The sequence below is a fragment of the Buteo buteo genome, chromosome 3 (assembly GCF_964188355.1).
Source record: "Buteo buteo chromosome 3, bButBut1.hap1.1, whole genome shotgun sequence".
NCBI lineage: Eukaryota > Metazoa > Chordata > Aves > Accipitriformes > Accipitridae > Buteo > Buteo buteo.
The window spans coordinates 65,701,272-65,728,399 of NC_134173.1; the positions used below are offsets into that span (position 1 = coordinate 65,701,272).

General features: G+C 43.6%; 2 protein-coding genes across 8 annotated transcripts in view; both read right to left on the bottom strand.

Annotated features, from left to right (window-relative positions):
• Nucleotides 1-23,404, bottom strand: C3H8orf76 (chromosome 3 C8orf76 homolog). 3 transcript variants are annotated; one of them, XM_075023904.1, is made up of 6 exons: nt 15,866-23,404; nt 14,542-14,662; nt 5,216-5,359; nt 3,907-4,424; nt 1,418-1,550; nt 1-282 (listed from the first exon to the last, which is right to left on the bottom strand). In XM_075023904.1, exons 2-6 carry the CDS (start codon nt 14,644-14,646, stop codon nt 76-78), a joined length of 1,107 nt encoding a protein of 368 aa, XP_074880005.1. In that variant the 5' UTR covers nt 14,647-14,662; nt 15,866-23,404; the 3' UTR covers nt 1-75. The 3 variants fall into 3 exon arrangements, with proteins under 3 accessions (XP_074880005.1, XP_074880003.1, XP_074880004.1); XM_075023902.1 differs by lacking the exons at nt 14,542-14,662; nt 15,866-23,404 and adding exons at nt 7,983-8,078; nt 8,186-8,417; XM_075023903.1 differs by lacking the exons at nt 14,542-14,662; nt 15,866-23,404 and adding an exon at nt 8,186-8,417.
• ZHX1 (zinc fingers and homeoboxes 1) overlaps nt 16,693-27,128 on the bottom strand; it is a 28,409-nt gene continuing 17,973 nt past the window's right edge. For 4 of the 5 annotated variants that reach the window (XM_075023896.1, XM_075023895.1, XM_075023898.1 and 1 more), the window contains 2 exons: nt 23,426-26,799; nt 17,368-17,506 (listed from right to left, as the gene is read on the bottom strand). In XM_075023896.1, the coding sequence (XP_074879997.1) occupies nt 23,955-26,582 (2,628 nt within the window). In that variant the 5' untranslated portion in view covers nt 26,583-26,799 and the 3' untranslated portion in view covers nt 17,368-17,506; nt 23,426-23,954. Of the gene's footprint in view, nt 16,909-17,367; nt 17,507-23,425; nt 26,800-27,128 lie in introns of those variants that run through there. The other variant, XM_075023899.1, reaches the window with a different exon arrangement.

Sequence of the window (27,128 nt, forward strand, 5' to 3'; positions counted from 1 at the left end):
AAATGTAATATTAACTTTATTGCATATATCATTCCATAATTATTTGGAGAGATGAGAATAAATACAACAAAACCTTTAAGTTACCGAAGGTGGGAGACCTATATCTGAATGGAATTGTCTATCAAAGTGACATAAATCATCTTGGAGATTACCGAACCATTTGATTTCAAATTCTGTGGCTGATGCGGTTACCAGTGATGACAGTGCTGAAGGGCCTATGCATTTTACCTCACCCTGAAATTCCTCTTTTAGCCTTTCTGGTATAAGATCCTGCCCCATAACCTGCAAACAGAGTAAGAAAGAAGATGGGAAACAAGAAAATAACTCGCAGAGAAAACAGCAAATTTGACATTAATAACAGATCTTTACAAGAAAAGCCCTTGACACATGAACCACACGCCATCCAGGAGAAGTTTCCAAGTCACGATCCAGTTGCCTGCCTGTTGCATTCTGCAATAAACATGGAGAGCTGAGAGCCCAAGCTTCACAGCTGCACAACCCCGCCCAGATTCCGGCTATGCTTGTACAGGGGGATTTTTACTCTCTGACTAGCAGCGGAAATCTCAACGCCAACTCTGCGTTCAGTGCTCACCTTGCAACAGCACCAACACTCCGGATCTCCTCCTGGGGGGGTGTGGGACCAAGGGAGGCAAGGAGGGAAGTTTCTTCTCCCAACCTTTTCACAACCTGAGACAGACTGCAAGCTACTGCCCTCTTATGGATGAAATCCCACACGACCGCCTGCCAACCCCGCAGCAGCTGGGCTTTCACCAACTTGTTAGAATCTCACTGGCTTCCTTTTGTTCCTTAAGATAAAAGTCAGAAACTCTATAAATAGTACTAAAAATGTTTAATCTCTATGAATAAAGTCATGCAATGTTACTCTCCTCCTTTGTATTTCTGTAAAACTAGAAGCCAGTACATGAAACAGAAGGAAGAAATCATGTAAAAGGATGTCTCTGGCTTGTTCTGAAAATGTTTAATACTTTTTCTGGAAGTGTTTAATAGTGCTGTGGCCATCAAAGTAATCCCCACTTCCATTTCATACTTGTGATTCACTTTGTGGCATGCAAAATTCCTGAGATAAAATCTGCATCCCAGGAAACACACAGTGATGATGCAGCTGCAAATACAGGTCCAATGAGAAACTTAAGAACCCTGAACATTCCCAAAAGGAGAATCTCAGCAGAACAGAGATACAGCTGCATGACACAAGCCAGAGCTATATAGGTATCACTGTCAGCTCCAGATAACACACTACTGGGGCTACCCACCCCAGCTAATTTACCTTGCTTCCTGGCCCAGTTAATTAGCTCAGGGGAGTGCCGCTTACAGGACTTTGTGCCTGAACTGGCTCAGGTACCTCAACCAGCCTACGTATAGCTGAGAACTTGCACACAATGAAACATCCCCCTACCTTGGTCATCAACAGCAAGGAGTTTTCATTGAAACCAAGTCGTGCCACCTTGTCATCAATTTCTTTTTGGCCTTTTACGTTATTCTCTAGCGCAAAGGACGACTGTTGCAACTGGATAAGTTGAAGTAAAAGCCTGAAATGAAAGAGGGAGTTAAAAAAAGGCATAGCTGGCAAAAGAGTAAGTCAGCAAACTTCAAACAAACCAAAAATATAATACTTTAAAACAGTTCTTCTTCCTGACTTTTGCCGACTGCAAAAACTGCAAAGAAATGAACAAATCCATATCAATCTACTATAGGTATGGTATATTTGTGCTATGACAGAAGTACTGAGAAGAACTTTTGAAAAACAATGTGCCAAGTATCTCTGGCTGCTCTGCGCAAACATTTTTTCCCCCATGTATTTGCCACACAATTTAAAAGTGAAGCTTGGATCTGCTAGCACTAACTGCAGCATATCAGGTGTCCCACATCCTTAGTAACACCTAACAAGACCGCAGAGCATTTTTGCCTATGGCAGTGATTATCTTTGTAACCTGAAAAGCTAGAAATTTGCGGGTTTTAGACAAATACCAAACATCCTCCCCACACAGGCCAACCTTGGGATATTTTCTAAAACCTTTCACCACAGTTTTATGTTCAAGGCAGTGCCCCAGAAGTCACCACCATGATTCAGTGAAGGTTAGACATTATGCTGACAATGTGGCTTCATGTCACGGAGGGACCCCATCACGAACTGCTCGACCAGAGAGAACAGTGGCAGTTTCCAGAGTCCACCTCACACAAGGACTGTAAAACATGTCAGCAGAGGAAGTACCTAAGTATATTCAACCAAGGGAACACTGGGACTTAGCAGTATCATTACCGAAACTACGTTTAATTCAAGCTTCATGCAAAAAGAACAACAACAGATTTTTTTATCCCATTTACCGAAGTTAAATGAAGCAGGTCTTACAATAAAGGTGGGTATTTTTATGAAGAGAAGACTTAAGATTTTAGATGAAAGTTTTCATTTGAGCATTATAAACATCAAAATTTACAAGTCTGAGTCAAGAAACCATTTGTAAATTCAGTAAAGTTTTGACTGGGAAATTCAAAATAAAAATGGAAAGTCTTTTTAATTTGTAAAGCGTTTTTGTTTCAAAATTTGCATCAACATAATATAAGAAAGAATGAAATCTCAATGAAAATTAAACAAAACCATTTCTCCAAATTTTTTGTTGTTGTTGGCAGAACTAGAAGAGTCAATTATTCATGATGCGTTAACACAGAACTTTATTTCCTACAAAAAGCGATACTAACATCTCTTTTCCAGGTACAATTTATGCTGCACATATGTTTATGCAACACCCACATCTCACTTAAAATCCAACAGACCTGAACATACTAGACAACCTAGTTAATGCATAAGACCTGGGCAGGGGAGAAGCTTACCCTGAACAAGTGTATCTGCAAATATAAACCGCAGTAACACTTTGTGAAACTGTGCAGCCAAGCAAGTAAATCCCACAGTTTATAATTGTCTCAATGCTGAATCATACACATTGAAACAAGCAACACAGATTATTTTACTATGAATGGAGCTTTAATATTCAGTATCAGTACTAAATCTATTAACTTCTCCCAAGTAGCAAAGTCACCGCCTCTTAGTCTGAGTACAGTTAAAAGCTACCGTATCTTTTTTTAGATTTCTTAAAACTTTCCCTAACAGGGCAGTTATAAAGTGTTCTCTGTAAACATGTGCGGAAGTTCATAAAATGGCTTTAAATACGTTTGGTGACTAATATGTTACTGAGAGGCAAGAGGGGAAAAAAACCTCCAAGACTATTTTAACAAAGCCAGATCCTAATTATCTCTTTGAAAGATTATGTTTTGGGGATTTTTGTTGTGTGCAAGAGTTTTAGGTAGGAAGAGAGAGAAGAAAAGAAAAGAGCATTTTAATGCAGCCCTGTCAATCAGCTGTCACAGAGTTCATTTTTCAACCTCATCCATTATGCAGATTGGGGCATTATTATAACATACATTTTCGCTCAAGCATGAGGCTTCAAGCAAAGAAGACAGGTGGTACTCGCAGAAGGAAGACTGGCTAGCCTTCCCTTTGGGGCACTTCTGCTGCTGCATCTTTAATACCAAACCAGGAAACAGCCATGCTCTAACAGGAGCATTTATTGAAGAACAAGCCCTTTTGTATATAATTACTTCAAAAGATTCATATAATAAGGTCATTAAAAAACGCTTTACTTCTCAACAGTGCATGACACTGGTTAACTCTTTCTGCTCAGATTTAGGTTGTTCACAGCTACCACGCTAGTGGACTTTGCTTTTTAGATCTAAAGCAATAGCAGGGTGCTTCTAAGTTAGCATTGCCATTGCTGAAACAAACATTTAAATTGAAAATGTAAACTGAAAATATTAAGGCTGGGAAAAATATGCTTTAAATTGTTCTCAACTGGGAGAAGTTAACAATATTCTAAGAATACGTTTAGCTACCTTGCTCTAATAAACGAGGCACATGCCTTTATCCCAACTCTCTTCGACATGTTCTGCTCCCAGGACTTGGAGGCTGTGCGTTTCCCTTCATCCATCCTTTCCAGTTCTTCTGAAGTGCAGAGGAATTCTTTTACAGCTTGGCTGCTGCTACAAGTCACGGCATTCTCCCTCTTTGTTTCTGTAGCAAGGCTGAACCAAGGGCCTTCTTTCTGGCCATCTGATCTGTGAGGCTGCAAATTAATCTCTCTTCCAGCTGATGTTTTGAAACTACTATCACTTACAGTAACCTCTTCAGACTGATTTAGATTTGTTTCTGGAATGACTAATGGAGACAAACTCTGTAAAAGGCTCATGTAAGATTCAGCAAGTAACTTCCAGTACCAAGGGTTGAAAGGATGTAAGCAGATCAGCTGCTGCAGACATGTGATCTTTTCTTCTACATTTTCCAGACCCTGGTAAATGGCAAACTGCAGGTTGAGAACTGTTGTTAAGTGATCTGTGTTAGTAGCGCCGTTTCTCTAGAAACAAAAGACAATAGATTAAAAACAGGAGTAGAACAGAATCATCCTTCAGAGCCTAAGAAAATGTCTCCCTGAAAAATGACATACAAATATCACTAAAGGTAATTTTTAAATTGTACAAAACTGTGCTCTTAATTTTAAATGATACGTGATACGGATCACGCACAATCAAGCTGACAGCATTCCCTCTAGCTAGCTTGTCCCAGTCTGAAAGGCAAGAAGGCTCCGAATGCTGTCATTTGTTTATTTGCCTTCAGAGTTTTATACAGCTGCCCTTCTTTGTAGTATAAACACCCTTTACATAAAATAAACAGCAGCAGTAAAATTCTAGCAGACTTCAGAGCCTCTGGACTTTTTCCTTTATGGGAAAAACTCAATTTGTGGTTAGATACTCTTCTTGGTGGCAGTTTGGCAGCAAGTATATGGAAATAAAAGGGAGTTTTGAACCGTCACTTTTATAGTGGAAAGATTTAAGCACTCATTTATCCCCTTTCTTATAATTCCTATTACATTACATTAATTCTGCCTGGCAGAGCATGATATTTAGTCCCTTCCAGGACTACCAGCCTCCCTGCACAGGGAGCTCATTGTGGTACAGGGTGTTCTGATTTCTAAAGAGTGATTATATCTGCAGTGACAGTTACCCTCTGTTTACCAAATACTCTGAGCACTGAACATCCTGAAGGATTATAGACATGAAGACTATTTTTCCAGAAAATAGTCCATATAAGAGAAGTACTGGCAATATTTTCACGTTCAAGGCCTAAAAGAAAGATTGCATTATTTACCAATTTTTCTGCGATATCCAGAGCCTCTTTGTGCCTTCCCAGGCGACATAAACACCGAGCCTGACCCTCTTGGACATCTCGTCTCATTGCAATGTTACTGGGAGGTAAGACTAGTAAGCAGTTCGAGTACTCACACAGGGCTTTCTAGTAGTGTCGACAAAAAGAAAAGCCAAACAAAACAGTGAGACATTTTCATTTAAAAGAAAGCCTGACAGTATGTTTTGTTTATGACTACAGTCACAAAGGGAATTCAGGAGCTGAAGTCCACATTTTCATTTCTCTGGGCTCAGCTACCACCTATGCCAGCAACAAACGAGGGCCCCGGTACTACACAGCCAAGTCTAGACAGTGATAAGCAACCTCAATCCTAACTCGTGTTTAAGCCCTGACAGGATTCACCACACATCTGTCCACCTCTCCCCCACCAGGCCTGATCCAGAAGGGATCATCTATCGACCTGGGCAATATGTGACTCAAGGCATCTTTTCCCCAGCTACCAACTCAATGATCAGAGGACTCATCCTAAATTTGGATGATCTTGTTTCAAATCTGTGACATTCTCCACGGCAAGGTTTGAACCTGCAAGTACTTCACCTCACATGGATAATCAGCACATTGGAGAATACAACAAGGAAAGTGAATCTCCATTGTTTCTGTAGGGTGGTTCTAATTTGCATGAAATAATTAAATATTAATTGGGCTAAGGAAAAAGACAAGAATGAGCAATATTTCTGTAGCTTAATGCTCAGGGCACTCACCAGGACTCCAATTAACATTTAAATGCATTAAATTAAGTATTCAGTGAAGCTAAGACTGGATTCCTGGTTCCTCCCCCTTTATGTCAGTGCCCAGACCAGAAGACTAAAGAGCAGTGCTCATTCTCCCATCTCTCAAAATGAATATTCAATTATTCCTTGCAAGCCTGAATGGTTCTAACAGAAAAAGCTTCTAGGCGACATACCCTAAATACTTCCTAGCAAAGTGGCTGACGTATTTTTCTTCCCTGGTGTTAGCTTGCATTCCTTCTCAAGCAAAAGAGGGAGCTCCCCTCTGCCCAGTGAGTGCAGCAGCCCCTGGTGAAAATGGATTAGAGGAGGGTTGCAGGACACCCCTGTTCGCTCTGTTATGTGACAAAGGGATATAACCTGGCAAGGATCAGGCATTACGAATCCCAAGCAGATTCTACAGTCATCTATATCCTAAAAATGGGCACAGCTCAGATCACTGCTGTCCTTGGCATTTCCTACCAAGTGGCCTAGGCTGACGTAAAAAAGTATTCAGAACGAGTGAAGAGATTACTACCCCCATTTACTTATTTCCAGCCCACTTTCTAAGGTCGGCACTCTCAAATCTGTAATTTTATGTACAGTCTAGTTCTGGTTCTGGTTCTGTCACAGTGATCCAGATTAGCAATAAGACTGAAGACTAGATGTTTTTAACATGGATCACTGCCACAGAAAAGGGTTAGGAAACAACGGTCTGTTCCACTAGCAGATCTGAGGGGATGTCATTCTCTCCTGAGAGGGCACCACAGCACACAGCAAGGAGCAATCTGCTCTTCCTGAGGGTCAGCAGCCACATCTGACTGCAGCCCGAGGCATCTCTCTTCTCAGCACACTTTTATGAATCCCTTCAAGGCATCCCAGCTGAGACAGGAAAGCATCTGTCGGGTATAGACAAGACAGCAGTAGTGCTGAAATAACATTAAAAAGCAGAAGTCAGTGCCAACTGAGGTACAAAAAGATCACCAAATCCAATGGGCAAGGCGAAAGGAGTGGAGTCAGAAGTCGGCCTGAGGGCTTTGAAATCAGGGAGCCTCTAATGCAAACCATAGCCTGGAACAAGAAGCTATTACAGTTGAAACAAGGGCAGAAGCAGCTGATTTCAACCAGGAAACAAGGTAACAAAAGACTAGATTTCTGCAACTACGACTACAGAGGCAGGAGAGCATCAATGATCAGGAAGGAGGCTCAGGAAGTAGACAGTGAGGGCAGGGTCAAGGACTACAGCAGGCAGGAAGAGAAACGGGGAACATAAATGCACCCCAAAGGCACAACCAGCCATCCAGAGCGAGGGGAGGCAGCAGAGAGGTGGGACAATTAATGATGAGGCTCATAAGCCAACTGTCAGGAGCCTGACAACTACAGTCAGCTTTCACCTGACAGCTGGGGGAGCTCTAAGAAAGGTGAGCTGGCAGCCAGGTGGTTGCCAGCAATCTGACAGCCTTTGTGGGACATGTTATTATCCCCAGGAGCAGAGAAATCCACATGCTTAACTCTGGCTGACCATGAGGTCCATGGCCACAAACACCAGCTCTGCTCACCGCTGAACCGCTCAGATGCGCAAGCCTGATCCGGATCAGCTCTGGGCGCAGAGCAGCATTTCTGGCCAGTTTACACCGACTTCACGCTGACTCCTGGAAAGATGTCATCTGGCTGGGGGAGCTCGCCAGAGCACAGTTACCCATCGTGGCCTGACCGCAGCTCAGCCAGCAGGACGGCTCTTCGCCAGCTCACCGTGACTGCCCGTGGGGCTGTCACGCCGTCAGCACAAACCAGGAGCCATCAAGCTGGACGTAACCGCGCCACGGACTCCAGCACCCCCAGGCTGTGCCTCAGCCGGGAGGCTTTTTTACAGAAATACACAAACACACGCACTCAGCACGGCGGGGACTACAGGATCACCCCAGCTTATACCCCCGCAACTTCCACCGACCAGGGCCCGGGCTCGGCCCAGGCCCCAGGCCGTGCCAGAGCCCTGGAAGTACCTCAAACTCCTGCTGCCGGTAGGCCCAGTCCGCCCGGAACTTGCTGGCCGTTAGCCCCCCGGCGCCTTCCCCGCCGTCCGCCTCGCTGCGAAACCACTGCGGGCACAGCACAAACCCGTCAGGGGGGCCGAGGCCGCCCCCGCCCTACCCGGGCGGCCCTTTCGGCCGCTCCCGCCGCCCCCCCGCCGCCGCCGGCTCCTCACGCGGGGCTCGCAGTGCTTCGCTCCGCAGGCCGGCCCGGCCCCGCCGCCCGGGCCCCGCTCCCGGCTCGGGCCGAAGAGGGAGTCCTCGAACTGCCAGCCCAGCAGCGGCTCCATCCCGCCGCTCACGCCCGGACCGGCCGCCGCCGCCCGGCGGCAGCGCGCCCCCTGCCGGGCCGCCCCTCCGGGAGGTCCACCGAGGGCGGCGGCGCGGCGGCGGCGGGCCGCCGGGGGCACCGAGTTAGGGGCGGCGCGGGCTAGAGGGGAGGCGGCGGGCAGCGGCCATCTTAGGCAGGGCGGTGTGAGGGGGGGCTGCGGAGCGCGGCCCGCCGGGAGCTGTAGTCCCGACCGCCGGGCACGGCTCCCCTCCCGCAGGCCCTGGCCGCTGAGTGCCTGAGCGAACGAACGGCCGCGGAAGGCCTGGTGTCCTCCTCCGCTAGCCGGGCTGGGAGATGAGAGCCGGGCGGGGAGCGCCGCTAGGCCGGCGCACCGCCTGGGAAGGGGGGCGCCGGCCTTGCCGAGGGTGAGCCCGCCGAGCAAAGCGAGGGCAGAGGAAGGCCCTGCCTCGGGGCGGCGGGCGACTCCCGTTTCTGGCCTTTGCCCGTCGGTTTTGGGAGGCGGGTGCTTGCGCTCCCCGACGGGCAGCAGGGCCGTCACACCTCCCCGGCTCTGGCGCGGAGTTCGGTCACAAGTCACTGTAATGGAAATGTTGCAAGATCTTGTAACAAATAGTTGAGCCAAAGTGTCCCCTGCTTTGGTAAATTAATTGCATAATTGTGGAGTTGTTCTCTTAGTATCTTGGCCCGCAGCCTGCGCAGGGGTGGGCGGGAGTGTATTTCGGTAACTTTGCCATTTGATTTCAGTTCTGCCCTAAAGCAGAAGGGGAAACTCGTGACATCTCAGGCTTTCCAAGGCAGGATTTCCCAGGGCCCCCTACGCTGCTATGGGAAAAGGGGACACGACACAGTGAAGACCGATCCCAGAGCTCCTTCAAGACGTCAAAATTCTCAGGCACATCGTTGTTCATTAACAGCACCTAGGTGAAGTTGTAGCTACCCCAGCTGTCTGCCCTGCCTCATGATACTACCGTGCACAGAGTGTGCTGTGTTTTAATTGTAGTGCAGTGCTGTTTCCTCTCTCCACCTTGCCAGTCCGTCCATCCAGGAAGGTCCATTATCATCCCTCTAATCACCATGCAGGTTTGGAGAAGGTGAGCTGAAAAGTCATCCTTGTACTTCCTTAACCTGCAAAATGGACTGATGAACCTGCCTATACCAGAACAGCTTTTGAGGCCAAAGGACTGCTCGTATGGATAATTTTAAAGGTTTCCTTCAAGTAGACATGTAAAACATGGGTTCTGGGTTTGGTTTTCTTTGTTCTTTCTATGTGGATACGTCCTCAAAATATCCTTCTGTACCAGCATAGCTATGACTGGATGCAGCATCAGCTGGCATAAATCCCTGGGTAGAAACGCCACTTTGGCAGGTAGATTTGATCAGAGAAATGAAGGGGTATTGAGGTTTCTTTTGCTTTTAAACTTGCTGCTTGGCAAACAGCCCCTCCTGAACGTAGGAAACTGCTTAGCAAGTAAGTCTGGAGAGAATCAGGAGTTTGCTCGACATGCCTCAGTCTTTTTGTTAAAAGCATCAAGGTAGGCGAGCGCAATCAGAGCTGCTTGTATGTGCACACCGAAACCATCTGGCTTCCTCCTGCCCGCAGACCCGTGTGATATGCTGCTGCAGAACAGGCAGAGTGCACAGGAGTCAGCCTGCGGAGGTTAGCATTAGTGTCTAAACAGTTACAACACTTCTCATATATGCTGGACACATGCGTTCATTTCCCACTCTTCCAGGACTGCTGGTCACGCTGCAACACACCAGTCTAATGAGCAAAGCATGAAAATCCAGCAAGACGGTTAAGAACAAATCAAAAAGAAGAAAAACCAAAAAAGAAACATGAGTAATCAAAGTGAAATGTGGCCCCAGCTCAAAGTAAAACACAAAGAGCAAGGCATTCCCAGGGGCAAATCCCAGAGCAGCCGTTTGGCTGCCAGCTTGGATTGCAGAGTCCTCTAGGGCTGGGGGATTCAGCCGTCGTTGCCTCTGAGGATACCAACGTGGTCTGCAAAGGCTCTGTGTTGCAATGCAGAGAATGCCTTTGTCTGGTAAATCAGTGATAGGAGAGCAGCGATTCCTGAGCACCACACAGGGGGCCTAGCAGCTGACTGCATGGTTTCAGTCATAAGTCATGGGCATAATATTGCCTCTCTTCTTCCTTCCTCCCTTGCCTGGCTCTCCCCTTCTCCTGCCTCCCCTCAGGCGTTTAAAAGGCTCCTCATGTATTAGTTACAGAAAATAAAAAAATGCAACTTTAGGAAATTCCTGTGCCTTGTCAGCACCAGAGATTTGCTCAATTTCTCCTCTAAGACCCGAGTCATCAGTGTGGCTGCCAGAATACAAATTCCCACTGTACTTAAGTAAAGCTGTTTGCCTGAGTTTGCATGGCATGATTTGCTGTGGTGCTGTTAGCCTCGGCTTCATGCAGGAGAAAACAACGTCTGTGGAAGAGGCAGCTTTGAGGGGGCTCAGATATATGAGCCCTACGAGAGCCCGCGCTGCTGCAGCTGCTCTGTGTAGGCAGCTTTGGAGATAAAAAGGAGCTGTAGATTAATCTCTTCCTAAAGGCAGCCAATGTCTTACTCCACCACCAGCCTAAACCACCAGCTCAGCACGTGAACATCGGACCAAAAAAACAAATGGGCTCCAGTAAGTTGTGGTCGCCGAACAAGTTCCTGTGCATCAGCAAAGCTATTGTAGCTGTTCACACGAGCATGCCTCATTATGCCGGCAGTGAGGTGCTGTGACCCAGCTTCAGCCTCAGTGAACGGGGAGCAGGGTAGCGTGCTTCATCTTGCAGTCAGGGTGAGCCCAGAGAAAGCCTGGGTGGTGAAGACAACTCAAGCAATAGGCAGGAATTTGTCACACTGCCCTATTCCCTGAGCCTTTTGGCCAGGAAAAGAAAATACAGTGTGACAGACAGAGCTTGTCTAGATCCCAACAGCCCTTCTTCTCCCTGCTTCCCGATCTACTCTGTGGCAAAATTAATTCAGAAGAATTCTCCCCCAGTGCTTCTTTAATTACTGATGTTATTATTTGTATTGTGATAGCCTCCATGGGTCCTTGCCACAGCCTGGCCACTCTTGTGCCAGCAGAATGCACACCACAAAGGTTTCAGAGACCATCAAGCACACACAGTAGAAACGAGAAACCTTGGTCGGCAACTAGGGCCCTATCTTGGTAAGCACTACCCACACACATCGGCTAAGGAATAATGCAGCTCTCACATAGTTTATAGCTTTATTAAAATATGCTGGAATGGAGCTGCCCTTGGAAGAAAGCAAAAGAGAGACTAGTTCCCTTCTCAAAGAAAGAGAGCTGCCTGCAGTGAAGAGGGCAGTAAGGCCCACAGGCAGCATTCCTCAAAGGATGGGTGGCTCCTGAATTGTTAAGTGGATTCTTACAGATATTGTGAAATATTCATACCTTGAGGGAAGATTAGTTTTCTTTTTTGACAGTCATAACATATGCTCTTCCCTAAACATGTTCATGAAAAGAGGAGCGGCTCTTTATTTGCTGACATTGGCTGTGTCCTTGTCTCTTGCCTTTTATTTAGATTGCAAGTTCTTTACAGCAGAGACCATCTTTCATCCTCTTTGCATGGTGTCACATGTAAGGGGATATTGTCCATGACTAAGGCGGGAGGGTAATACAAATAACAACATTTCATGGCTAGGGGCATACAGAGGTTATCACTACTACAAACTGCAAACAAAACTGCAGTTAAAGCTCTGACAAGCTCAGATGAGCTCTAGCATATCTTACTACAATGGTTTGAGATGCAACTGCAGAGCTCAAGAGCAATCCTCCTTCAACAGTAAGTGGTCACACTGAGTGAGGGTGGCAAAAGACTGCCCCTCCTGAGCCAAAGCTCCTAGAAGTTACTGACCCAAATTTCAGAAAAAATTTAATAATTGTCTCAAACTCAGTACATCTTTAAAGAAGTGCTGGTAGAATCAGGATGAACCTCCATCCATCTCAAGCTAGCTGAGAAACCAGTTCAGCCAAACGTGACCAAGAGGAAGCTGCATCTGCTAAATCCAGATCTGTCCCCAAGGAAGGTAAAACCAGGACTAAGCAAAGGCAAAAGTGGGAACTAAAATGACTCCTTACTCCTAAAGGGGGAAAGTGCTCCGGCACTCTCATGCACTGCGGAAGGAAGAGAGTATAATTGAAACCAGGGCAGTACTAACATGAGAGTCAAGAGGCCAGCGGCTGAGCAGAAGGGCATCAGGCAAGAAACCAAGCAGGAAAAGGTGACTGGGGAGGTGGAGATAGCCAGAGCAGCATCACTGCTCCAACCAGCTGCCGAGTCCAGCGGGCAGGGAATCTCCTTTTGCTTTCTCATCTCTCCAGAAGAGTAAAACCATGGAATCTGGTTTCTTTGTAAATTATCAAGCCACCCCACAGTTCTAGTAAAACTCAACAAAAATGAATGGGGAGGGGAGGGGTTGTGCATCATGGAAATCAAAGAGTAAGAACTGCTTGTTGTTAACAGAAGCCAAAAGGTGTTTAGGGGTTCTTAGGACAGACAGGAGAGGACACATCCCCCAAAAGATGGTTCATTTGCCTGTTCTACCTTAAAACAGCACAACCTTTCAAACCCCTGGCAAGCCATATTAACTAGGCCATAATCCTTCCCCCTCAGGCCTCACAAAACCCAATAAAGTCGTTATTGCCAAAAGGATGCACTACGCACAGATGTGTTCAGCTATTAATGTGTTTTGCAACTATTTTCTGTCTAGTAAGATAAATGATGAACAGAATGAGCATGCCCTTGGGTTTGACCAGAACGCTGTTGAAAAGAGAAGAGGAAAAAAGCTTTCTGCAAAGACAGAAAGGTGGTGGTGATCAGGTGCCAGGAAGAATCCTAAAGCAGTGATCTTCCTGCGCAAGCCTGCAGATTTCCAGTACTGATAAGAATCACACGACTGAACTGCTTCACTCAGCCGTGTAGTACAAGCCCTGAGATTGTACCTTGATGCTCTCTGGATACAAGCTGGTTGCTGAAGTCACGGCAAAGAGTGGTATCTCTGATACACTGCTCTAACTGGAAAAAAACCCAACAGACTCGCTGTTGGGCATGCTGAAGTTTGTATGCCCCCTTCTATGCCCTTTTTTCAGTTTTATCAGTTTTTCTGAAAACTCATTAACTTCCCCTGGCCACAGTTATGCTTGTTGCTTAATTGCTACTTGTGATGAAACCAGGCCGTGGAGATCATGGCAGATTTGTTACCTCTCTAGGTCAAAATTTTACTACTGCGGTTTTCAAGACGGGGCAGGACTAACTAACACTGATGGCAACTCCTCTAGGACACCATTTAAGCAGCCTTGGCTGCTGTAGACCTCTATTCTAATAACATCCATTAAACTGAGCTGACTTCCTACAATATTGCTGTCTTGCAGAACAAAGAGAAACAAATCTAAAGAATTAGAAAAAAATATGCTACGTTCAAGAAATATATCCAGGGCTTCAGGACTGCCCTTGAGTGACCCTCACAACTCATGGGCTTTTCCAGTCGTGCTCTCCTTTTCCATATGGAGGCTGGCAAGGGAGACTGCATCCACAAGGGAAACAACCAAACTGTTGATTCTCCAGTGCCTCGTTTCCCATGCAGCTTTTGCACTGCTGGAAAGGGCCAGTGGAAACCGCTATTAAATTTAGCTTCTATGGCTTCATATTTGCCTTGTACAAGTATCAGTGCCCGCAGAAAGCATGAGGCGAAGCAGAGGGAAAGCACTGCTCAATGAACAAACGCAAACAAAATGCAGAAATCAAGAATGGACTTTGCCCACAAGTGCTCCCTTCCTGAAATTGTTGCAAGTGAAATGAATTTAGAGCAAAGAACACCATAAAACATACATCAGCGATGCAGTTTTTAACTTTGTGCTATCACTAAGAAAATGATGAGCCACTTCATCACAGGGCTTCCACGGGCCTCTGTTTCTGCACTTTGTGGGTGCCGGGTACGATGCTTGCACAGAAATCCTTGCAGCTGGACTTCACCTGGAGGCTCTGGCCAGCTGTAGGAAATAAACTGCAGGATTGAGAGCACTTACACTTGTAATATTGTTTGTACCATCTCCTTCAGTTCAGAACATGTTATTATTAGAGGCTATTTTGTGGGCCCTCTTCCATTAGTCCCTTAAGACAGGCTTCACTGCAATTATGGTTTTTTCCTATTTGGCTTTCATTTAGGAAAACTGAAAATCACTAAGAGGAGAATTACTGCCAACACTGACCTTTATTTTCACCCAAAGACACAAATCAACTAGGTGCGACACACACTTTCCCTTTTTCCGTCTTTTCTTTCTTCTACCAAATAAATATTTTAAGGTAATGAACATCAGCTCAGCACTGAGCCTGCAAAGAAACACACATGGGAGAGGAATTAGTCACAATGCTAATAGTTCAACATCATAGCAGTAGAAACATATAAATATATTCAAAGGTTTCATTTTACAGTATTTGAAGTGCAACAAGTCATTTAACAACCAAAAATGTTAGAAACCACCATCCGACAGACTGAAGACCACCACCAGCAGTATTTCAAAGCAATGCCAGGTCCACAGGGAGCAATTTAACATCATTCTAGAGGGAACTTGCTGGCATAAAAAGAAAAATAAGGCAGCGCACAAAGTGGCTTGGTATTTTAAATTCTTAAAAATAGTAGTTGACAGTATTGTTATGAAAACAAATGGAAGATGGAAGGGGCTGGGAAGAGGAGGCTGGGAGAGGGGAAACAACCCACAAGGCCAGCTGGTCTCTTGTGAAAATATCGACTGAATTGCAGCATTTTGGAATTGCTGATAACACTGTAAACAAAAAAGGTAACTGTTTAAAAAAAGGTGACTGTGTGCATAATCCAGGGCTTTTCATAACTCCCTCATTAGCTGACAGATTCTTGAATAAACATTCTCCCCCCTCCCCCTTTTTTTCACCAAACCAAGTAAAACTATTTGGCCAAACACCAAGCTGTACTGACTACTAGCGCTCATCTCCAGGCCTGTGCATAGGTCACTACTTCAGCTAGGGATGTAATTTTTTGGGACTGTCATAAGCTACAGCACAGGAACGATTCTATCGCCTTAAAAACATCTTTTTCTCAGGTGGGGATAGGTCTGTGGGCATGATGCTAGGTCCTGCAGGGAAGACCGGGTCTTTAGCCCCTCCAGTTGCAGCACAACAGCTGAAGTAGACAGGTGCGATGAGCCATGCCAATGCAAGACAGCAGCACTGCCTCCGGCGGGGAGCTTCTGTGAGTGACAGCAAGTCAGGCTTGCTGGAGAGATGCAGAGCTCAACAGAAAGTGCTCATCTCAGACCCTTCTTCTCTGAGGATAAGGCACACGTTAAAAGCAGCCACAAAGCATGATGCCCAACTGACAGGGACTTCAGCAGGGAGGTGGTTCCTAGTTGCCCCTACTCTTCCCACCCCAAATATTTTAAATGCGATAATAAAGAGCATCCGCCTTAATAAGAAAAATCACGTGAACATCCCTGGCCTGCTGACACAGCAGAACAGTTCAGCAACAAGCAGCTGTACTGACTCGCACGTGAAGCTGACCTCGCACTGGCTGTTCAGCCAAGCCAGCTCTCCAAATTCAATGCATCCGAGGAATTGGTGAAATTCAGTTTTGTGTAACAGGAGAAAAGACATTTGAGGAGATCTAGGTTGTGACATTTTCATACAGACATGATTCCTGGTTTTCACATCACCTCTTAAAACCACACGCACTCAGTAAGGAGACATTTATTCCATTATTTCTGTTTTCAAATTTTTGGTATAAAGTTTATTTTCAGAAGTTCCCACATGATCCTTTCTTCTACCAGCGTCTTTTAGGATTTTTCTATCTCTGATTTATTTTCTTTATCTGTTGAAGCAAAAGCAATAATTGCTACAGAAAGCAATAATGGCAATATTACAAATATTTTACAGCAGCATCCGTTCGTCTCTTTGCCTCAAAAAAATAACAAAAATAAATCCAAAGACAAGATCCGTACTGCCACAAAGGCTTAGGTTTGTAATATCCAGAAGTATGCTGTGTTCCCATACATGAGTTGTACAAGTCCAGCACAACTTTCCAAGTTTGTGCAGAGCCTGATAAATAAGACACAGAAATATCAGTTATGTTATACTGTTTCTAAGAACTTTTACTCTGTAAAATGTTTGGTCACTCAAAGCTATAAGCTTAATCACATATCAAAGAACACAGGCAATAAAGCCCATCTTACTAAACATATAGTATTAGGCCAAACAAAATATAAGAGGACAAAATCTAGTGGTCACTGAAGCCTCTTCAAAAAAGGTCTAAAACAGAATGTTTCCATCATGTATCAGAATAAAAATGTACTGTATTAAAATTTGATTTTTTTTTTTTTCTTTTTTTACAAGCTGTCTTTTAATCAGTCTTCTATTTACAGTGCAGAACTTCTGCCAACTGCAGTAGTTTAACTTTGGCACAACACTAAGTTCCAATCCTTTTGAGTATTCAAGTCCTGTGTGTGTCCAAAAATTTTCTTGGTTTCACGAAAGATTAGGCCCATTCACAGTTAACCAGTTATCTTGAACTTTTTCAAGAATTGCTTCCCCTTCACCACATTGGGCAGCTACAAAGGAAAGACACTGTAAGCTATTGCATCATTCAAAAGAAACTCTTCATTCTAAACAGTGACGGTACTGTTGCTTCCTTTAACATCACATACACCAGACAGATCACACAGACAGCTACATATTGGACACCTTCTAAAAACCTTGCTGGTCGTTAGTGAATCATCTTCCTCATACTTCAAATACATAACAATGCATTAACTTAATTTCATTTCACATGTCAAACAGGACACTTAAATATATTGCAATATATTATAGAAAATTGCAAAGCGCCATCATTTCTGTAAACGAGATCGACACCTGTTAACTCTCCTGTGCACATGAAGAGCAGTACCTAGTGCCACATTTTCTATACAACATAAAGCCTTCCCTGGTAGGGCAACTCATTTTAGTGCATTTCTGTACAGACTGTAAGCATACATGCAGATAGCCAACTATGCGAAATTGGAAACACTTTTGTAAGCTGGAACTGGAGGCGGGGGGAAGATTTTGAAATCACAATGGAGCTCTTGTGGTTGATCGTTTCGTATCACAGATGAAGACTTGAATCTTCTGTCATTCTAGCAGATTCCTTAGGGAAAGTTTCATGATAGGTATCTAGTATTGAATAAGCATAAGGAAATACTTTCATCAACTGGGACACAAATATTATGTATCTTAACACATTCTAAGTTATGCATGGTCCAATGTTCATATAGTAACCTTATCTCTAAAATACTTGAGAAACGCCAAATCATTTTTATGCCACAGTATTATAGCCAAGGATCAGTTGCTTTATCCACCCCTGTAGTGCTACCTGCTCTAGAATAAAAGAAAAAAAAAGGCAAAAAAGGCAAAAACAAAACAAAAAAGGCCTCACACTTCCCAACAAGCATCAAGTTGGAAGCAGAGGTAAGTACCATTGCTAACCACAACACAAATATCAGTGCTGCAATCCAGCCAGCACGCTCCCAGGCGAAGATCCATCTTGCCTGATTTCAGATGTCTGTAGTGTCAGCGTCTGCCTGCAAGCCATGTGTAACAGTCAATGGAGTTTAGGGTGCAGTTCATCTGACCAACTCCGGCACGTAGGATAAGCAGGCTTCCATTCGTTAGGTATACTGACTAGCTACGGTGTCCTGCTCAAACGCAGACATTAACATGCAATCAGAAAAATCTCACCTTAATTCATGAAAAGTGCTACAGGATCCTCAGTTACCACTCTACATTTTACAATGTTGTGTAAGTTGTTTTTGCAATGACTATCCACGGAAAAAGTGCAGATGCTCTTCGCTGCAGGAGGAGAAAAACCCCCAAAAGCTCAGACCATTAAACTTGAAAATACTGGCTGCAACCCACCTGTGCTTCAAAATCTCCCTTTTTGAAAGTGGGAAAACAATACAGAAATTTGAGCTATTGAGTGTGTGTAAGTAGCTGTTGAGGGATTTTTCACTTTCTCTTACAACTTTCATTTTAAAATATTTTCTTACGGGATTTTAATACATCAACAACCTCAAGTAACTTGACCCATTAAGTTTGTGTCATGCTACTTGATAAATCTACTTATCCTAGGGTATCACAAGCTTGATGGAGAATACAGGTGTAACCCAGCACTGTTCAGTGCAGGGAACCGAGCTGTCTACTAGCCCTTCCCACCTCTAATTAACATGATCATCCCAGGCATTATGAACAACTCTCAACAGTTTTACTGCTCTCTGATTGTTGATACTATCTTTTCATTACTACTGAATGTAGGCAAAATTATTTTCCAAGAAAAAAATAAATTAAATCAAAGAAAGTAGCTATATTTCATTGCACTCTACTTTTGTGCATTCAGGTTAGGGCAGGGATATTTGATATTATAGAAGCTGAAAGATTATCTTCTCTCCTTGGGAGATATGAATATAGACAGATAAGGGACTCAGGTGGAGGACGCAAACTGATACTGTCATATTTACAGAAGCAAATACTGACATCCAGCCTGAATACACAGTACTCCATTAAGTGCAAAAGGGAAAATGCTCCCTACCTTAAACTACAGCTTGGTTACTCAGCAGCCAGAGACTAGTTGTTAGAGTTACTGCTGCACTCTCATTTCAGAGGAAAATGGAGGAGGAATAGAGTGTCTGCATCTTTGGGCTTTCTGGCCTACAGGGACTGCATAAGGCCATGAATCACTTTGTATGAGCTCCAGAAATGCTTTCTCTGCTCTGTAGAGGAGAAGTGAGTGCATTTGCCTGCCTCAAGAGTTCCTTGGTGAGCAGGAAGAAAATAGGCTTTTGCCCAAAGTCAGCAAATCACGCATCAGAAAAATTATTTGTCATGCGCGAACATTGCAAGAGTTTCCTTCCCAATAATCAAAGTCACAGCCAGACACCATATTGCATATAATGTCATGAAAAAAACAGTTTTTAAAATGGTAATGGACAAGGCTAAAAAAGGAAACGGCCTCATTTACTATAGCGTATTAGAGATAATCCACTAAATTCTAATCATGAGGTACTAGGTATCTTTCCTCTCCTCTGCTTTCAAAAGAAAGCAGAGATTTCTAAGTGCTAAAAATGCAATACTTCACTTGTTCTGTCATAACAGCAAGAGTAAAACTTGGTTTGCTTATCAACTTTTAGGTAAGTGAATTCTGCAGGGCAAGCAAAAGTCAAGATCCTTCAAGCTTCTGCATTTTCACTTCTTTCCACTTCTTACAAGCCAGCACTATGTTAGTTCATTCAAACCTCCAGGGAGGAATAGGTCTGACTTTCTTTTTACAACAAACGCTAGCCTTGGGGTCATTGAGAGGTTGATACTGGGAAGACAGCTTTGTGTGCTCTTTCACTGTACTCAGAAGCAAGAGCAAAACATGCCATGAAGCAGCACGATACAGTAATGGTGGATGCTTCACCCAGTTGTGACACCGCTTGCTTTCTTTTAGCCCTTCTCTTTCTCCATTCTGGCACAGAATTATCTTTATTGTCTCTTTAGCTGAATTCCAGAGACAGCAGTAACTAACATCATCAGATCAGGTACTCCTGGCAGAAACAGCAGATGAAGAGGAAAGCTCTACCTTAGCTCTAAAGGAACTGGTGCTCACAGCTGAATTCTGAAACAGTGCTCCCAACAAAGACTGAGAACAAATCAGCTACCTAAAGGTAAGATCTGAGCAAGATCAAAGAGCTTCTTCATCTCGCTGTTAGTGACAATCACTGAAGCCTGGCTCATAACTAGCTCACACCTAAGAGTGAAGCTCCACAGAAGTACAGAAAACATACCACAGGCTCATCTACACGCAGTTCTTCACTGAGCAGGGAAATCAACAAAACCTCACATGGACACTCACCCCAGGGTACACATACTTTCTTGCCCCTTCCCTCCCCACTGTCAACATAACTCAGTCCAGTGGCTTCCAAAACACCCTGCAGGTGTGCATAAGCTACAAGAAGGAGCCAGGCTGCAAGGGCACACTGCTGATGAGCACAGCAATGCTCAGATTCATCATAAATGAAGACACTTGCTGATATGCCTAAGTTCAGGAAGTTTCCTGTATGTAACTGGCAGAATGAAAAGGCGTTGTATCCTCTCCACCCACCAGGAGATTTCTGTTTCTCTCAGGTGACTATATAGCATGCCTTGGGCACCTAGGTAAGGAGCAGCAGCCTAAGGTTGGCCAAAATGAATCTGGGCTAAACCACTGTTACCAGTAGCTTTGAGTGCCCCCCAGCCACGACCACTATTCACAGATAAAACAGACCAGCACGCTGACAGCTCTTTCCAATGCTTCTCCTGTCAGTCCTGATGCCGGAGGCCTCCAGAAGGAGTTTCCCTCTCTCCCAGTATGCAGTGCAAATATACACATGCCGTAAACATGAAATAAACTGGTAATTAATGGACTCTGTTCAAACAGAAATAACAGACAGATTATGAGCAATAATGAATGCATATAACTGCTGTCTTCAGGCTGAACCCACCCAGATTTTTCTCATCCTTGGCACAACTGAAAGGCTTAAAACATACATATAGCCCAAAGGAAATGTGGGTACTCTGCATCTCTCATTAGCTGACCCACAGCACGTGGTTTAATTTTAATTTTATATTCTGCAAAGAGACGATGTTCCTCAGTGGACTGTAAATACAATTATAACCAGTGGAATACATGGAACTGTAGTATTTACAACTGAAAATCTGGCCCAGTATATATCAGCCACCGTCTCTGACCATTTTACTGAAAGAAGATGTCCAATCCAACTGTATTTAGTCTGATAAACAATGTATTTCCTCTTCCTGTGTTTTTCAGACCAGATGTGCTAAGGCCTATCATTGTAGCCGAGTGTTATTTAACAGAACACTGCCAAAATGGAAAATTTCCCAGTTTAATCATATAATTAACTTGAATCTTTATTTTTTCCCATCTTTTAAAGAAGGTCTGATTTAATGCTAACCTAAATGCAGTCTCTGCTAACAAAAAATGGAGATGTTTATTTGGACAGGTTGCTTGGGTGAGGTTTTGTTTTGTTTTGTTTAAAAGAAAATTAATTCTGGGTCAACCTTAAGGATTAAGGCAACTCCAGATTTTGCTTGCTAGAGGCATATTCCCAAGGATTTTAAGAATTTGCTTTAATATTTTTGGAAACTTAAAAATAGCATCTCTTTCCCTACTAGCTTTGTCCTTTCCCACTCAGCAAGCACTGATTTTTGACCCTGTATTCCCAGCGGAGCTTGAAGCTAACGCGAGTCTTTGTTGTATCTGCTGGCATCTACAACAGCCTCATCCATACCGCTACCAGCCAGACAAGAAGACCTCCCAACCATATGTAGCACTCAATGCTGAAAAGGCCAGATCCTGATCTCTCTTACACCACCACACATCCAGAGTCATAAGCACTCCAATGAAATATGCTGACAACACAGTGTTGCTTCTCCCCCACCCCAAAGTTAAACCTAGGGATTCTTGGCTAGTCTTCTCTAGCGCCACTGGCCACTTTGTGCCTCACCAATTTGAGTCTTGGAAGCCAGGAAATAGTTTTGTCATCAAATCCGTGTCACACACAAAAAGCCATTGCCTTTTTCTTTCCAAGCAATCTCAAACAGTCAGAAGAGCTCACCCTGGTAAACGGCTTTCACACAGAACATCCTCCTGCAACTCAGGCAGCCTGTTCCATCTGGGAGCAGAAGCACAGCTACAAGTGTCCAGAGAGGAACGTGAGTTAACAGTAATTTTGTCAGACATTATTCCCTTTCTTGCTTTCACCTGGGTTTCACCCACAATCCGGTATGGAAAACAGATCTAACATGGACTCCTCTGGTTCAGAAAATCATGACTAAAAGGACTTTTTTGGTCTTTTGACAGTTATCACAGTGAGGAAGAAAGAGTAATTCCAGATTAGGTTCTTGGAAATATGGAAACATTAGGACACATTTTCTCTACACTACTCTGTCTCTCATTGGTCTTCAGACGCAGAAGCCTACAGAGAAGATGCTGACAGATGTGCAAAAGGAGATTGCTAGTATCCTTTCCGTTAGTGCCAATGTAAAAGCAGACAATGCTGGTGACAGCAGCACTGATTCATCATCATCTTTTCACACCTAAATATAAAGTAGCTTACCCCTAAAAAAATGCAGACTGACAGTAGCAAGAACACAAACTACTCTTCCTCGGAGTACTAGTTCTCTAGGATGCCAGACATCTGCCTAAACTAACTTCTGTGAATTTGGCCCATTGTTTTTAAGTTGCTAATTCAAACTCAGTAGAGTTCAATGTCTTGAGACTAAATGGCTTTTTTTTTTCCCCTGTTTTAAAGACACTTATTCAAGATGTAGATGTTTTGTATCAGATTAAACTACTTCTGGAGTTCACTTCATGTAGATCAAATGACCTCTGAAAATAAGTGCATTCACCCAGCAGTCCTAAGAACAATTAGCATAGTGGCAAGCTCAATCTGTTAGGATGAATTTAGGTTAAACTTGTGCACAAATCATTCAACTGGGCTATTGCTGAAGAACAATTAAACACTAGTGTGTTTATCATTCCTAAGCATCTAAAAGCCATATAATTTTTTTTTTTTTGAGAATTAAACATCAGGTCATTGCTACAGCTTACTTGAAAATCTTTCTTACTAGCACCCGAAGACGCTTTTCGTCTCTGTATCTGTGTATTCTTACAAAACCCTAAGCAACTCTGAACAACTTTTAGGCAGTTTCCACTTCATGTTTACCTTAAAATTCAGTGTAAGATTTCAAGAAATTATTCTTTTTAGCTAGAAATATACATACTTTTCTTACCATTTCCAACAAAGGAAAGAATGCTCAAGCTAGAAACAAATGTTACGATTAACTGCATCAAGTCTGTCAGGCATTTAAATTAAACTGATGTAGGATACACTGATTAAATGTAACGAAAAGCATCTTCTAGCATTAGACTCATTCAGTTAGCTCATAATTATCAGCAAGGAACATTTCAGCACAAGTTCTGTAAACCCAAAACACTCTGAAGACACGCAAAAGGTGCCAATATCACCTTATTTTCTTAAACCAAGCAATCCTCACCCCTAGGTTCATTGATTCCTTTGTCACACTTTTCCCCTTCTCTTTTGTTTTCAACTCTTTCCTTAAGAAATAAACCCAGGCCTTGAAACCTTTCAGGTGAAGCGATGTTTGCAAAAAGAGGTTTTTGTATTTTCCTCCTTCATGAGCAGGCAATGTTCTCCTACATCAACAAAAAAATGTGTCTGGTTTTTTTGGAATTAAACAACATAAGGCAATTAAATATTGAGAAGCAGTCACGTGAATGATGAACATGAACCTTCCCATCGGTAATGTGGAAGAGGAGGAGCCGAACTGGATCCGATTTATAACCCCATGTCCTAGGCTAGGTCTCAGGATGTCCATCTCTTGTAGCAAGGAAGCAAATAGTTGTTGCCTGCACAGGTAGCACCTTGCCCATGTTCTTTTAGGTGGAAGGAAGATGCTAAGCAGGTGCTTGCTAAACTGAAGGCCACAAAAAAATCATTTGGCTCTTCACCATAACATCAAACCTAATTAATAGGTTTTTGGCCCCCAAATCCCAAATTGCACGTCAATCTGATTTTGAAAGTTTACGCTTAACATGTCGGGGGGGTTCCCAAGTATCACTATCATCCGTTTCTTCCTCATCTTCCTGATCTTCCAGCATTTCATCTTCCTCCTCGTTCTCATCAAACAGCTCTATTCCAAGTTCTAATCTTCTTTGCCTTTCTGCAAACCACTCTCTGACCTGCTCATATCCCATGTGAGATTTGGCTACTAGTTCATCGAGGTCTTGCTCATTAAGGAATTTGTGCTTCATATAGTAGTCCTTCAGGATTGCTGTTCCAGTTTTGAATTTTATGACAGACACACCTCTGTCCCAGCAATTTAACCTCTTGCTTCCCCGAGGTCTCCCCCGAGGCCTCCCTCTCCCCCTCCCTTTTGGTCTTCCTCTCCCTCTCTTTCTTGCAAAGCCTTGGCCGTTCAGACTGTTTGCATTGGCGCTCTGGTAATAATAATACCATTTCAATCCACCATTTTTCCAGGCATAGCGAGTATCTCCAAACCAGCTCACAATTTCTGATCTTGGGAGCCCAGTTTCTTCTGCTAGCTTGTTGTATTCTTGTGGAGATGGCCACTGAGTACGGACAAAGGAACTTTTAAGCATGTGCAACTGCTCTGGTGATTTTTTGCCTATTTTGCTTGAAGTAGAACACCCTGATTTTGCTCCTGCTGCTCCTCCATCTCCCACAGATGTTTCTCCAGCCTCTTCTTTTGAGCTGCCAACATTGCTCTCATTCAAGTCAGCTCTCTCTTCCTTTGAGACATTTGATTTTCTTCTTTCTGTAAACCAGGCATCAATCTCTCTCCTGGTCAGTTTGGTTTGGGCTCTTAACCTATTCATCTCTTCATCAGTAAGGACAGGGTTATTAAGAAAACTTGCTTGGAGGACTTGCAGCTGTTCAGCAGTCTTCTCTTTGAACTTCTGTGGGGTGAAATCAGGAAAAGCACTCCACGATGACTTGCTCTGTGGAGTGACTCCCGTTGGAGATTCATTCATTTCATCGCTTGAATCAATAACAATGGTGGCACACGAATCACTGTTGAGATGAATCCCATGATTATTCTTTGAGTTTCTCTGATTGTAGCGTGTATCGCTGAACCATTTTTTGATCTCTCCTTTAGTCAGGCCCGTTATTTTCATAAGTCTAACAATTTCTGAATCTTGAGGAAACTGATTTTTAAGGTAGCTGACTTTCAATTCTGCCAGCTGTTCCTTAGTTTTTTTTGCTCGGATGCCGAAGGAGTCAGGATTTATCAGTGTGGATTCATTTTTGATAGGCTGAGGGGCTGGAACGGCAGCTACTTGTTTGGTTTCTGCAATAGGCTGAGCAGTGTGAATCTGACTCTTCTGTAACTGTGTTTGGTTTGGGACTCCCGCTACAGTCAAAGCTATTGGGGCTGTTACTGGTAACGTATTTGCACCTGCAACTTGAGTGAGAACAAGCCCTGGTTGACCAACTATTTGGCATGTCTGTAAAATTGAAGGTAAACCATTGCTAGCGGCGGAAATGTGTGCTGGAATAACAGTAATTGTCTGTGGCACAGTATGCACTGTGCCATTAAATTGTTTCCTCCTTGCTTCCTCCACTTCCTCCGGTGTCCAACTCACACCGTGTTTCAGACGCTGCGCAGAAAACCATATTTTAATCTGTTCCTCTGTGTACTTAGCTTGAGTGGAAAGAACAGTGATTTCCGACATGGTTGGATATGGGAATTTGTTGTAGGTGTTAAGCAAAAGAGGATTGTTATCCAAAGCAGTGTTATAGGCTGGAATGCTATTTACAGGTATTAGGACTTTTGGAATCAGGTTTGAGTTCTGTGGAGCTGTAACAGCTGTTATAACCTGTGCCACTCCAGGCTGAAGAACTGGTGCTGGAGTCACTACCGCATTAGCCACATCTGCTGCGCTGCAAACAACTGAATGGCTTGCTTTTGATTCAGAAACTGCTGGTGGTGGGTTTTCTACTACTTCTTCAGAGTTTGGCTCATTTTCAGTTCCCTTTTCTTCACCAGGAATGTCATCAACTACATTGTGGAAAACAGCGATACGTTTACTCTCGGTTTTGTTTTTCATCATTTTCATAATAGGAGTTTTGCTAATTGAGATCCCTGATGAGGAGACCTCAGAGGAGTCGGCCTGTTCAGCGTTTTCTTCTCTAACAAAACTCCCATCAAAAGTGAGATCGTTTACTGTCTGTTCAAAGATTGTCTGATTATTACGTTTCACCATGGTCAATTTAAAATTCTCCTCTCCAGGGTGGTACTTCAAATTATGTTCTGAGAGCGCATCGTATCTTTTGGTAAGAAAATTGCATTCTACACAAACATAGGATGAATTTAATACTACATTGGGATGTTCTGAATCTACATGAAAAGTAAACATATTGAGATCTGGAGTTTGAAAGGTACAGTATTTACACTCATAACCACCTTCTACTTTACTTGTATTTTTCTGATTGTCTGAATCCACATACTCATGAACATCCTCATCACTTGTTACGCTCTCTGCTGTAGGGTTATCTGCCGGCGTGAGTATAGGTGGTCCTTCCTCCAAGTCTGATACCATTTCTAGATCCGGATCCTGCTCGTTGGCTAAGACCATGCACGGTGTTGTTGATTTTCGTTTACTTGCCATGCCTGTTATGTGAAAATGATACTGACTGGTCAGATACAGACTTAGCTTCAAGCTCTTCTTGATTAGTAATAATGGCTTTCGGTACTTCAAGTCAGTTCTTGTAAAGTCTCAACATTTATCCCATTAGCAGCTTTTCTTTTGTAGTGCAATCAGATTAAAAATAGATAGTTGAGGATGAAATGTTGAGACACACTGTTTTAAAGTCCACATCCACCACCTGTAGCAAAGAAGAGACAGGGGAATTAGTTCAATTTAAAGAGTAACTTCTATTCTGCTACATATTTTGGCTTAAGGTAATTCAGTCCTTTGGGTTTAAGTCTGCCACTGCCATCCCCTGAAACCAGCAGACCCATTCCAAATAGAGTTACTCGAAGCTAGGTTAAGAAAGGCAAAATCCAATCCACTTATTACAGGCTGAAATTCATTTTAGTTTGTGTCAATGCACTAAAAGGCATAAAACACAGGATGGTGTAAACCAGGTAATTTTCTGTTTCCCTTTCTTCAGAAGCCTTTTTGTTTACACAATGCTAGGTCAGTTGTCCTACA